The sequence below is a fragment of the Stenella coeruleoalba genome, assembly GCF_951394435.1.
Source record: "Stenella coeruleoalba genome assembly, chromosome: 3".
NCBI lineage: Eukaryota > Metazoa > Chordata > Mammalia > Artiodactyla > Delphinidae > Stenella > Stenella coeruleoalba.
The window spans coordinates 29193936-29207418 of record NC_137148.1 but is presented as its reverse complement, the minus strand read 5'-3'; the positions used below and the strand labels follow the sequence as shown (position 1 = coordinate 29207418).

The 13483-nt window shown below is 39.8% G+C and overlaps 1 protein-coding gene across 1 annotated transcript in view; it reads right to left on the bottom strand.

Annotated features, from left to right (window-relative positions):
- The window catches only part of SPEF2 (sperm flagellar 2), a gene marked incomplete at its 3' end in the record, with an annotated part of 171091 nt that overhangs the window by 120194 nt on the left and 37414 nt on the right, over positions 1 to 13483 (bottom strand). Inside the window, exons 7-9 of the mRNA XM_079918929.1 lie at positions 12849 to 13037; positions 8464 to 8651; positions 2739 to 2907 (exon numbers count right to left, since the gene is read on the bottom strand). Coding sequence (XP_079775055.1) covers positions 2739 to 2907; positions 8464 to 8651; positions 12849 to 13037 — 546 coding nt within the window. The remainder of the gene's footprint in view (positions 1 to 2738; positions 2908 to 8463; positions 8652 to 12848; positions 13038 to 13483) is intronic.

Sequence of the window (13483 nt, the reverse complement as noted above, 5' to 3'; positions counted from 1 at the left end):
TTGTTATCCTATGGCGGTTGGCTGGGAATCCCAGTAGGGTTTGGCTGCTCCATGATGCTGTTTCTGCCTCCTTCTTAGGAGAGATAAATGATATTTTTGGCCACACCATTCCTGGGCTACAGCTCTCTCACATGTAGCCAGTCTATAAAAAGAGTATGATGATTAGGAAATAATGTTACATTATTGACAGATATATGACATGGACATAAGCAAAATTTTGTTTTTATGCCAGTTTCTAGGTGTGATATTTAAAATTTTTAAACATGATAGCTTACTCTAACAGAGCTTTAAAAGTATGATCTCAAAACCAGAAAGCATCAGTTCTACACTGATGGTGGGTATAGGCATTAATAAAATATGCTAAGAATGTAAACTTTTTGAAGATCAATTTCTAAGCTACGTGTTTGATTGACGGATTAAAAATCCTGAGCAAAGTTAGCACTTTGCTAAAACTGTTCCATGTTTATTAAGCCAGATGTGTTGATCCTCTGCCTGTTGTGAAAGACTATTTAAGCCAGATAATGTATTTTTCAAGTTGAAACATTTATTTTTTACTTAAATGCAAAACATTTAACAAGTATCTGAAGAGACAAAAGCTCTAATAATAGGGAATGATAATAGGATAGTTTACAGATATATGCTAACACCTGTATGTGGTATATTTTCCATCATGTAGTCAAAATGAACACAGCATATAAACACATATCAGAAATCCTAAGGTAATATTCACTTCTAGGACAACAGCAAAGGCCATAAACAAAATAAACTGCATTACCAGACGTCCACGTACTCCTAAAAAAATGTTTATAATTTCTTGCAAAAGAAACGTACCGGCTGCTTCAGGATGTGGGTGAGACAAGCATGTTCCTGTGGTAACAATTTCCCAAACAAGAAAATAGTTAAAAAGACAAATCTTTGCTAAGCTCCAGACTACCAGGTCTCCTGATTTATGAAAGCAACAAGATAGAGCTGGTTAAGAAATAACTCAGAAATAAATATTTCATGAATCAGCAAAATCTGTCAAGTAAAATGACTTTTGAATTTACAATGCAAAGAAATACCTTCACATAGTCTGACACTGTCAAAGCATTTTATTATGTAGCGTTGAACTTTAGGTTGACATACTAGATCTAGAATATTCTACGAACATGCAAAATAAATATGCACATATATCCCGTAAGGTTCTGGCCAATCCTTAATAAATAATAATTATTATAATGATCTAAATATAGATTCATCCAATTAAAATATGGTGTACGTTTAGTTTCTCATAATCTCATTTTCTTTCCTTCTTTTTTAAAATAAGCTTGTCTTCTTCAATATTACATATTAGTGATATTTTACACTTTGCCCTGTTCATTGTCATTCATTCATTTTATTCATGAATCCTTTCAGCAAACATTGAGTATTTGCTAAATACCAGCAAATGATAGGGTCGAATCATCTTTTCTTTTTTTTTTTTAATTAATTAATTTATTTTTGGCTGCATTGGGTCTTCGTTGCTGCGCGTGGGTTTTCTCTAGTTGCGGTGAGTGGGGGCTACTCTTCATTGTGGTGCGTGGGCTTCTCATTGCGGTGGCTTCTCTTGTTGCAGAGCACGGGCTCTAGGCGCGTGGGCTTCAGTAGTTGTGGCACGTAGGTTCAGTAGTTGTGGCTTGCGGACTCTAGAGCACAGGCTCAGTAGTTGTGGTACACAGGCTTCGTTGCTCCATGGCATGTGGGATCTTCCCAGACCAGGGCTCAAACCCATGTCCCCTGCATTGGCAGGCAGATTCTTAACCACTGCGCCACCAGGGAAGTCCAATTTTTTCTTTTTTTTTCATGTTGAATTTACTACTCTTCTGAAACTCATTCAATAATATTTCTAATAATTAAAAGCCTCATTCTTCACCCCATTGCTGATGATCTACCCAGAACTTCTAACCCATAGCCATTCATTTCACATCTTTCCCACTAAAAGTGAGATGAAGTGGGGTAGGGAGGACAGGGTGGTGAGGAAAGAAACTGGTACGTATTATTTGCATCCAACACTCAGTGCACTTGATTAAGTGTTTAACACATATTACCTTAAATAAGTTTCACAACAACAAAATAAGGTAATCATATTATTATCCCCATTTCATATATCGTGAAACTGAGACTCTTAGCACTTAAGGGACTGGCCACATAAGGTCTCACAGTTAGCAGTTGGCAGTGCCAATAATGGGACCTTGGCCTGTTTACCCCAAAGGCTTTTCAGCAGCTCTTCTAAGAAGCACAGTTGGCACCCCATACTTTTAAAAAACTCATTGAATAAAATTTTGTTTTCATCTATACTACTTGGAAAACTCAGACCTCCTCTTCTTCCATTTCCTCCGAGAACAATATGCTATTTAGATAAATTACTAGAAAAATACATTTAATCAGGGGTTTTGAAGCAAAGGTAGACAGCTCACACAAAGAAAATTGCTAATGAATAATGAAAAACCTTAAAATTCTGAAATCTACCTATTGTATTATGTGTAATTTTTTTTCAGGCCACCCTCTAGTATTACTGGAAGTAACAGATAATAGATTATGCATAGGTTAGGTATTTAAAAGTTAGTACTATAAATACAAATTAAACCAAGGGAAAATGTAAACATAAAATGCCCAGTTTCATTAGTAGAGATGAAAAGAAATAATGTCACAAAATTAATGCTAAAGCAACACTATTTATTATGTTGCATTCTCTTTAATTATTCCACATCAGTAGGTACCTTATAGTCTTCATAATCTTTGTTATCTAGCAAGTCCCTTTTCTCCAGTTCTATAAGCTGTTCTGCAGAGAGCTTAGCTGGTAGATGCTTAAGAGACGCTTGCTCATATATGGGCTTTCCATTAAAAAACAGTTCCTTCCAATCATGCATCAACTTATATGGAATCAGGCTACAGCAAAAAAGAAGAAAAAAAGGTCGAGAGGAATCAATGGTTAATCAAATACACATCTTAAATCTTAGTCTTTCTATTACCATGTTCGTTCACCAGGATCTGCTATTTGAGGCTAGAGGTTCCTCTTACTATGACATTTCTAATAGCCAGTAAAATGGCTGAAACTTAGTAGGTTTGAATGAATAAATGTTACCTAAACACATTGGTTCTTCGAATTTTCTTTGATTGTGCACTGAAAGCACAATATATCTAAAAATACTGACGACTGGGCTTCCCTGGTGGTGCAGTGGTTGAGAGTCCGCCTGCCGATGCAGGGGACACGGGTTTGTGCCCCGGTTCGGGAAGATCCCACATGCCGCGGAGTGGCTGGGCCCGTGAGCCGTGGCCGCTGAGCCTGCGCGTCCGGAGCCTGTGCTCCGCAATGGGAGAGGCCACACAGTGAGAGGCCCGCGTACCGCAAAAAAAAACCCAAAAAACAAAACAAAACAAGACAATACTGACGACTATCACAAAACTTACGTTCTTTGATTTCTGGCTGTGATACTAAATGGCTGTGCAAGCTTTGGAAATCAGTTAAATGCTCCAATATCAGTGTCCTCCTATGCAAAATGAACAGACTGAATACTTTCCAAGGCCTCTTTAAGATGACAGTTGGTTTACATATTTGCAAATAACTTGTAACAGAAAAAAAATCTAATGTTGTGGTAGTCTTATTGTCATTGCACGTTTGGTAACCTGTGCAATTATTTTTCAGTACTTTTTCTATTTATGTCAGATGAATGACTTGGTAATCAGGACAGAATGATGGGAAAGTAGTTCCAAGAGGAACAAAATGTGCAAAGGAAGGAAAGAGCCTGACATGATTCAGATGCATTTCTCTAAAAATAGTGGTACTAAAGCTTGAAATTGCAACTTAAAAAGTTGTATTTCATTCTGATACATGCTACAACATGGATAAACCTTGAAGACATTATACTAAATGAAATAAGCCAGACACAAAAGGACAAATATTGTATGATTCCACTTACATGAGGACCCTAAAAGAGAAAAATTCATAGAGACAGAAAGTAGAACAGAGGTTAGCAGGGCTGGAGGGAAGGGGAATGGGGAGTTATTATTGTATTTAACGGGTACAGCACTTCAGTTTGGGATGATGAAAAAGTTCTGGAGGTGGATGGTGGAGATGGGTGCACAGCAGTGTGACTGTACCTAATGCCAGCGAACTCATAAATGGTTGAAAACCACTTAAAAATGGTTAAAATGCTAAATTTTATGTTATGTATGTTTCTCCACAATAATAAAGTAGTATTTCAATTAAATGTGAACTTCAAATATAATCATTGTTTTCCATTAATAAAATATTGATATTTGTTAAAGATTATAGAGATATGAAGTTTAGAAATTAATAGCTTAGGCATAGAAAAATTCTTTTTTAAAAAATAAAGCCCTCTTTGTTTTCTTTTCTGGTTTTTTTTGTTTGTTTATTTGTTTATTTTTGGTTGCATTGGGTCTGGGTCTTCGTTGCCGCACGCGGGCTTTCTCTAGTTGCAGTGAGCGGGGGCTACTCTTCGTTGTGGTGAGTGGGCTTATCACTGTGGCAGCTTCGCTTGTTACAGAGCACAGGCTCTAGAGCACAGGCTCAGTAGTTGTGGCACACGGGCTTAGTTGCTCCGTGGCACGTGGGATCCTCCCTGACCAGGGTTCGAACCCGTATCCCCTGCACTGGAAGTCAGATTCTTAACCACTGCACCACCAGGGAAGTCCCACATAGAAAAATTCTAACATCAGAATTATTGAAATGGCATTGGCTCCTATGGTGAAGTAAATGATTAACAACATATATTGTCCAAAACTTAATGTTGCAATTACTGAATTATTATTCTATTATCTGAATATCAATTACTTTATTAAGGAGCAGTCTTAACAAAAGTTAGTTCATATAAGTAGTCTGATACCAAGAATATCCCTGTGCTTTAGAAAGAAATATATATTGGTAACATCTTGTTTAGGGAAGTACATAGAGAGAATAATGTGAGTTTATCTCGACTGTTAGTAGTGTAGACTAAAAAGATCTTAACATATACGTGTAATCATTGTATTCAGTTGCAAGTAAAAGACACTTATAATTTCAAAGTAAAAGACCCCTTCAAAGTTTAGGGTACCAATACCTCTGGAACTTTAAAATTTTTTGTATTTTTTCATTAAAATAAAAATGGCTTCATATGACCAATATATTCTCAATATTAATTTTCACGAAGCAGGATTTATAGAGTAATAAAAGGCAGACTATATATGAGTCTGTGAAATATTATATTAGTCAAACTCAATACACACAGGAGGTCCTCAACTGGGCCATGGCTCACAGGCCCAGCCGCTCTGCGGCATGCGGCATCCCCCCGGACCGGGCCACGAACCCGCGTCCCCTGCATCGGCAGGCGGACCCCCAATCACTGCGTCACCAGGGAAGCCCTCCTCTCTATGTCTTATAAGGACACCAGTCATATTTAATTAAGGTCCCATCCTACACGAGTATGACCTTATCTTAACTAATCTATCAGTAATGACTATTTCCAAATAAGGTTACACTCTGAGGTATGGGGGATTACAACTTTAACATATCTTTCTGGGGGGACACGATTCAACCCATATATAAGCATCTATATAGTGTCTTTTTAGACACTTAAAATTTCAAAGTATTAATAAAAGCTCCCTTAAAAGTTTATGATACCAATACCTCTAGAACTTTAATTTTATACACTCAGTTTCTACATTCAGTTTGAGCTCTCCCTGGTTGTCGGTATGATGCATGAGTCGTTGTTGAAGTCTGCACACTTGTGGATTATGTTGCAAGACTCTGAATCTTGCATAAACCTTCTGTTCTAGCTGTTTTTTTCTGCCGTTGCTCAGACAAGGAAAGAGAAGGGGCCATCGCGTTACTGGCAGGTGTGGACAGAAGTCGTCACGTGGCCTTCCTCACCACCTGAGGGGAGGGCATCCTTGTTACTGCAGGAGAAGGTAGCAGTTCTGGCTCTCCACATGGTCTCCACTGCAGTGCGGGTGGCCTTGTGACCACTGGGCGATGGTGAAAGTCCCGACCCTCCCTAGGCTTCTCTAACACCGCCCCAGTAGGGAGGGGAGGAGTGGCCAGTACTGCCAGGTGGGGGTGGAAGTCCATGCTTCCTACTTGGCTACTGGGACACCATTCTCGTGGTGTCCCAGAGGTCCCTCATTACAGCCTTGTGAGGGTGGAAGACAGGCTCTCTACTTGGCCTTTGCTGGCACGGGTGGGAATGGGGCTACACTTGTGTGTGTGTGTGTGTGTGTGTGTGTGTGTGTGCGCGCGTGTGTGTGTGTGTGGTATTTGGGGAAGAGTGGTTATTGTCTAAAAGTTTTTCATCTTGCTAGGCTGCTCCTAGCAAGCTCCTAGCTCCTAGCAGCTCCTAGCAGCTCCTAGCTGCTCCTCTTTGACTAGAGACAGCAGGCTTCTGTTGGGGCTATTTTTTTTTTTTTTTTTTTTTTTTTTTTTTTTTTTTTTTTTTTTTTGCGGTACGCGGGCCTCTCACTGTTGTGGCCTCTCCCGCTGCGGAGCACAGGCTCCGGACGCGCAGGCTCAGCGGCCATGGTTCACGGGCCCAGCCACTCCGCGGCATGTGGGATCTTCCCGGACCGGGGCACGAACCCGTGTCCCCTGCATCGGCAGGCAGACTCTCAACCACTGCGCCACCAGGGAAGCCCTGTTGGGGCTATTTTTGTCTACACCATTGGCATGTCTGTTGCCGGAATATTCAGTTCCAATCTGGGATGTGTGAGGACAGGGAGAACCCAGGAAGCTCACCACTGTGTCCTGAGGTCCCCACTTCTTCTGTCCATCTTCAGAGTCTTCTTATGTTTGTTTCACACACAATGTTCAGGAATTTTCATTGTACTTAGTGGGAAGAATAGGAAAAAACGCATTCTACTCCATTTTCCCAGAGCAGAATGGGATTTGCATTTATGTTTTAATTTGGAATTATGAGCCTTTATTTGTTTAGGGAAATCAATCTGTACTTTTTTCCCCTCTGAGTTATCTTGTGTTATGTTTTTATATTTAAATCCACTATATTTATCTTCTGTAATTTAATCTATTTTTTTTACCCTTATAATGCATTGTATCACCTTTCCTTTTTAACCCTTTTATAGATTACCTTCCTCACAATTTTATTCTTATACTTTCTGAACTTTTGAATTTATATTAATCTGAAAAGTATTTTTAAACATTTACTCTTGAATTCATTTCAATTTTTATTCTTATTTATTTTCTTTTCTCAATCTTGTACTCTTATAGTTTTATCTTCAAAATGTCCTCATCATTATGTTATTTCATTTAGTAGTTTTTATATGGCAGTGCATCAGAAATATAGCTGTTGAGGTGAGAGCTGTGGAGAAAGCTCCTATCAAGGGGTGATGGGATGGTTTACCCATCTTCTATTTGACCCTGAATATCATGTGGATTTCATTGTTTTCACTGTGGGTTCTCAAGAAGATCTCAGTCTGGGTAATATTAGAGGTCAAAACTTTAAGTGGAGTGACTTATCCTTGTCCTTGCGGAGATGCTTTCACTGAGATCTGTTGTGATGTCATTCCTCTTCAGCTTCCAGGAAAGGTCATCACAAGAGATAGGTCTCTGAAGCCAGGTGCCAGAATGCTGAGGTCATTCTCTACCAGACCTACTACACTACTCATTATACCTTAGGTGGGGCCACATGAGAAAATCATTATTCTAAACTGAGGACCAAGAAAAGTTTTGTATTTTGTAAAGAACTAGAATGGAAAACAGAAATCATAGGACAAACTGTGTTGCCCTTTTTGCTTTGGCCACCTGGAAGCTCAGATAAAATTTGCAGCTCAGTTGCAGTATCTGGCAAATCTACTGGTACCGGTATAACTGTGTTTTCATGTATTCCTTGTTTTTAACTTTCTACTTTATTTGAATTTTCTTTTTCTTCTTTTTTTTTTTTTTTTTTGTCACACCATGCAGCTTGTGGGATCTCAGTTCCCCAGTCAGGGATTGAACCCAGGCCGCGGCAGTGAAAGTCTGGAACCCCAACCACTAGGCAACAAGGGAACTGCCATCCTCTGTTCTTCTTTTGGCATATTCTTAATCTTTTTTGTATTGTTAAATGTTTCCTTACAAATAGGTTGACTCCTTTTAGAAAGAAGGTGAAATGAAAATCGATTTAATGATTAGTAAAATAATCTTTAAGTAATTCCTGTCTTCTAGGAAGTTCCTAGTGTTTCAAATAAATTATCATAGCTGTCTTTGTAAATTATAGAAAAGTTAGACACAAAGTTTAAATGTTAAAAGACATAAATACACCTTAAATCAGGCTAGTCATTGGGTGAATTAAGTCTGTAATCAAGGTATCCTGGACCCCATGTCTTAGTCTTCATTTCACAAAATATTGTTATCTCTCTTTACTTATCAACTTAGTGCCTACATCACAATCTTACCCTTTTCTCGTTTGCTGTGGTGTCTCTATTGTATTAACTATTGTAATAAAAACCAACACTTACTTATTTGTCAACATTCGATAGTCCGCCACTTTAGTGGACAAATCAAGGATTTGATCCAAAATTTCTGCACATATTGAATAATGCTTTCTGTAACGAGCCTGAACCCTTTCCATGGCGATCTGCTCATGAATTTCCTTAACTCTGAGGGCTTGTTCTTCAAAATCAATCTTGGCTTGTTTGGCCAAAGCCTAAGAAGCAAAGACATATTTTTAAGTCACTGTAATTGGGCAATGATTCAAGTAGAAATAGTGTCATCATTTCAATAGCCAAAAAAAAAAAAAAATCTCTAAATAGAATGAAACTTCCTTTTATATCAGAAAAAAATAAATCATGAGGGAGCACTTTCTCCTTAATATGTTAAGTACTGAGTGTGATGGCAAAGACAATATCGGAAATATCCCACCCTTAGCTTATGTTCTCAGCAAAACCCAGTACAGAGAAAAGTGTGCTATGTGGATTAATGATAAATTAGATCTGAAATGTTTAAAAAGAAGTCCTGAGTTCATGGACTGCAAATACAGTTGGGGAACACAGAGAAACAGGCAAGCATAGCTGGCTTCTGTGTACCCATCTCAGGAGACTTAACCTGACACATCTGCTCTGGCCAATGCCCTGTCTTTTAGTGGGAGACTTCTAGGATACTGATTTATACCTAGAAAATATTTTGGAAATTCCCTGATTATACTGGCTTGATAATATCACACATTTGCCAATAAATGTTAAATGTGTTTAGACAACAAAACCTTCTGCTGTTACAGCCTTAATAAATAGATACAATTCATTCATAGAGACATGTATTTCTGCAGAAAGGAAGAAAATACTTAGTTTGGCATTACCCTCTGTTTGCTTTGCACTATTATTTTGTTTAGGGAACCCACTCTTCACACTAAGTACAAAGGTCAAACTTGGCATGACCAAATGTTGCTTTTCAAACAGTTATACCAACTCCTTGAGAAATTCTATCCTGTGCTCACGTGCTCCAGAAACAAGAGCTGCCTCCTGAAACTTAACCCAACAAGTGTACGATGGCGGTAAACATGGGTCTGCAGGAGCTGTGCTCGAATTCAAGCCTCAGCTGGTACAGGTGTCAAGTACTAGCTGCGGGACCTTGGCCAAATCGGAGCTTCCCTACGTCTCCACTCCCTCTCTGTGAAGCGGGGATGGTAAAAAGACTTGGCATGAACAGAAATTAACTGTCAGAGCGAATACCTGTTATCAGGATACTATTCACAAGTACCTGAATGCGTGACAACGGGCTGCTACTGTCCACTGAACCAAATGGAAGCTTCATTTGGTTTGTTACTGTTGTTTGATTTTGTTAGTTTGCTTTAGTTTTGTTGGGAAAGAAGTTGGTCTGGGTGACCTCTGAGGTCAATTCTGTACATTTGGCACGTTCAGAATGACACCAGAATTTGTTATCGTTGTATTGTTTTGTAGGCCCTGCTTTCATGGAGAAAGCGTCCAGTTTAAGTACAGAGCCTTGTGGCATGCTTCATGAAGTGTGAAGCCTTCAGAGGGAAGAGGAATCTGAGAGAGTAGGAGCCGCCAGATGAGAATTTATGAAGCGAGCCAGTGAAATGGGTTGTGAGGCTGGTTTACTACTGAGTGCCTGGAAAGCATGTGGAAATGTTTAAGATGCCACGGAACCAAAACCTTGACGGGAGCCCAGGAGCACCCCCTGCGGGAATGGAGCAACTTTCTCCCAGTGTTCTCTCCCTCCCTGCTCCCTCTCTCCTTCCAGGCTTTTCTTCCTTCTTTTCAGCCATGGAGTCTGCTATTTCTACCCTCTCCCCAGCCCCCGTGCTAAACCCACCACAATTTCCAGTCCCATTACAGCAAAGCGGCTTGTAGCCCTAAAGAAAGAAAGAAGGAAAAGGAAGAAGAAGTCCGTGGGAGCTAGTAACTCTCAGCGGTGATGAGCCTGGACTTTAGACTCTGAGAACCGCTGTGCTAGGGCCACACCACCAAGCTGTGCAACTTTGAGCTTTCTAAGTTCCATCCTCCCGACAGATGAAATGTACACAGGAACAGGGTCCACTGCCAAAGGTGCTGTGAGAATTATAATGCATGTAACGAACGTAGCGCAATGCTGGACTCAGAGCGGATGCTCACAAGTGTTAAATGCTATTGCAGTGAATTACTGTGAATAATGGTAGATGGCAATGAAATTTGAAATCAGCAACTGTTTTAATTAATATAGAATAGATGCCCATTTGCCTTCAAAAAAGAGATCATCAGATTTAACCTAAAAACCAAACAAAGCAAACAAAAACTCCTGATGGTGAAAAACATGAAGTTCTCTTTCCCTTTCTCCCTTTCCTCCTCCCTGCTTACTTAGGAACCAGCCTAAGTACTTAGGAACCACTCCTGCTGGAGGACGTGATGCATTCAAACTGTGAAATCAGGCCATCTCAGAGGGAGGGGTGCCCAGCAAGTAGATACCTCAACTTTGGGAAAAGGTTATTGTGTAAATGTTTTTCAGGGGCTTCAGAGCCTCCCAACTCTGGCCTCTGAGGCTCTAGCAGACCAAGTGTCCCAATCCTCTGAAGTGAGTCCAAGCCCAGGTTAGGAAAGAACAGGTCATGCTTCTCATCACAGTGAGACCAGTCCTGCTCTGAGACCGGTGCTTTGCTATTTTGCACTGAATTAACAGGGCTTGTGAAGCAAACATGTTTAGCAAACAGGCACTTATTTCCAATGTAAGCAAATGCCACTCAATCCATTCAAGTTTACTCTTGTCAAAAAAGAGAGATGAGGGCTTCCCTGGTGGCGCAGTGGTTGAGAGTCCGCCTGCCGATGCAGGGGACACGGGTTTGTGCCCCGGTCCGGGAAGATCCCACATGCCGCGGAGCGGCTGGGCCTGTGATCCATGGCCGCTGAGCCTGTGCGTCCGGAGCCTGTGCTCCGCAACGAGAGAGGCCACAGCAGTGACAGGCCCACGTATCGCAAAAAAACAAAGAGAGAGAGATGAAACAATTATCCAGATAATTCGGCTATTAAAGACACTTGAGATCATGCAGGTCAAATTCATGGCGTAAGGCTCCCCGCTCTCCTCCTAACGTTTTGGCTATGTCTGTTCTACAAAGGCAAAAGCACCATTTCCCTGACTCTGGAGAATACTGTACTTTCCAAATGACATTTCTCGAAATTGCATAATTTTGTCAAAAAATGTGTTCCACTTTCATGGAAAATCACAGTGGAAACCATGATGCTGATAAATAAAGCATTGCCTTCTTATTTTCTGTAAGGTTTTCTCTTCTGCTCAGCCTGGTTTTATGAATATTTTATGACAGTAAAGACAGGCTATCTAAAATGCCACTCACATGAGCTTTATATTTCTTCAGTCACATCTGGCTTAACAGACTGAATAAATTTGAAACCGCCCCAAGAGGAACAAGACAAGAAGTGATACATATAAATCCCTTGATAAAATAAATCTATTTTGGTTATTAGAACTGTACATATAAAGATAAGGAAGATGTTAATATATCAAATAACTAAAAGATTAGATAATTTGATTTTCAGAGTTATAAAGGGCCTAGACACAATGATACCATGGTGGCCAAGAGCATACCTGGCACCCAAATCTTGGCTTCTGTAACCATTCTCAACTACAATGAACCAGGGTACCTTAGAAAAATGGCTTGTTCTAGTTCTGAGGAAGGAATAGTACAGTATGAGCCTGGGAAATCTTGTTTTACCAGAAAGCAAGGAATTGCTTATTCAAGACTAATGGTGTCTTATAAAAAGGAGGAGGCTTGAAAGTGCTCTCAATGCCTGAAAATAGTTTTCACTTAGAATAATGAACACCAAATAACATTCCAGTGAACTTTAAAGAAAAAGAAAGTCCTTTATGCGTCTAGAAAACAAGAGTAATGACTCAAGGAAACAAAATTTAGATTATCACTCATTTTTTTTGACAGCACACTTTATACCTGAAGAAAATGGAATAATGTATTTAAGATATTCAAGGAAAGAAAATGTGAACTAAGGATTTTATATACAACAAAACTGACGAGTATAAAAGGCACATACAGTTATCAATATGCAAGCACTCAGGGAATATTGTTCCCATGAGCTGTTCTTGAGGAATCTATTGGAGAGCTTCAGACAACAGAAATGACCAGAGAGATGTGGACATAAGGACTGAGGGTGAGCACTAAATATTTGTAGAATCAGGACTAAAGGGAGAGTGTATAGTATGTAGATGCTATGTGTGCTGTCAGTGCAGTTGTGCAAAGATAAAAATGGGGAGATAATAGAGAGATCATACAAAAAAGTAACTCATTAAATGATTGGCATCTAAACGCAGCCTTGTTTACCTTGACCTGGTAGGAAGGATCAAAAGTAACCTTAGGAGGATTTTTAAGGGATATATTGTTTACCGCTTCTCGATCGAGAGCATCCTGGAAATCTTTAAGCCGTCTTTCCTCATACTGTTTTTCTCTGAAAATTCTGTTTTGCCGTAAAACTTCCTTTTCGTGCCGAACGTGCATGAGCTGCACGGCGATCCTGCGCTCCTGCTGGGACTGTCGCATCAGCCGGTTGATCAGCTGCTCCTTCCGATAAGCCTCCTGGAAACACCATTGCGAGAGCCAATCATTTGTCAAGGTGATGCCCACATTTCCCGCTGGGCTGAGAAGCCTACACGCGAACCATGTGTAAGAGGCATAGTATTCACCTGCAGAATTGATACTCTGCTATCTGATTTAAATTTGAACATGGCAAAAATTGAGTTATAAAAATGAAAATTTCCACCGACAGTTGTATAATTTTGGTATCCGGAAACACATGGTTTTGCAACTCCTTATTCTAAATGAATTATTACTTCCTTTAAAATCGGATCAAAAAACAGATTAGGTAATTTTTTTCAACGTTTTATAAACAAAGGGTGTAATTCTCCATTTATAAGCATGTTTTCAGAAACTTGGAATTGTGCTATATGCACTCTTAACATAAAAACTAGTTGTAAAAACAAACGCAGACATTGTCTGGCTGAGGACGGCAGATCTGCTTAGTT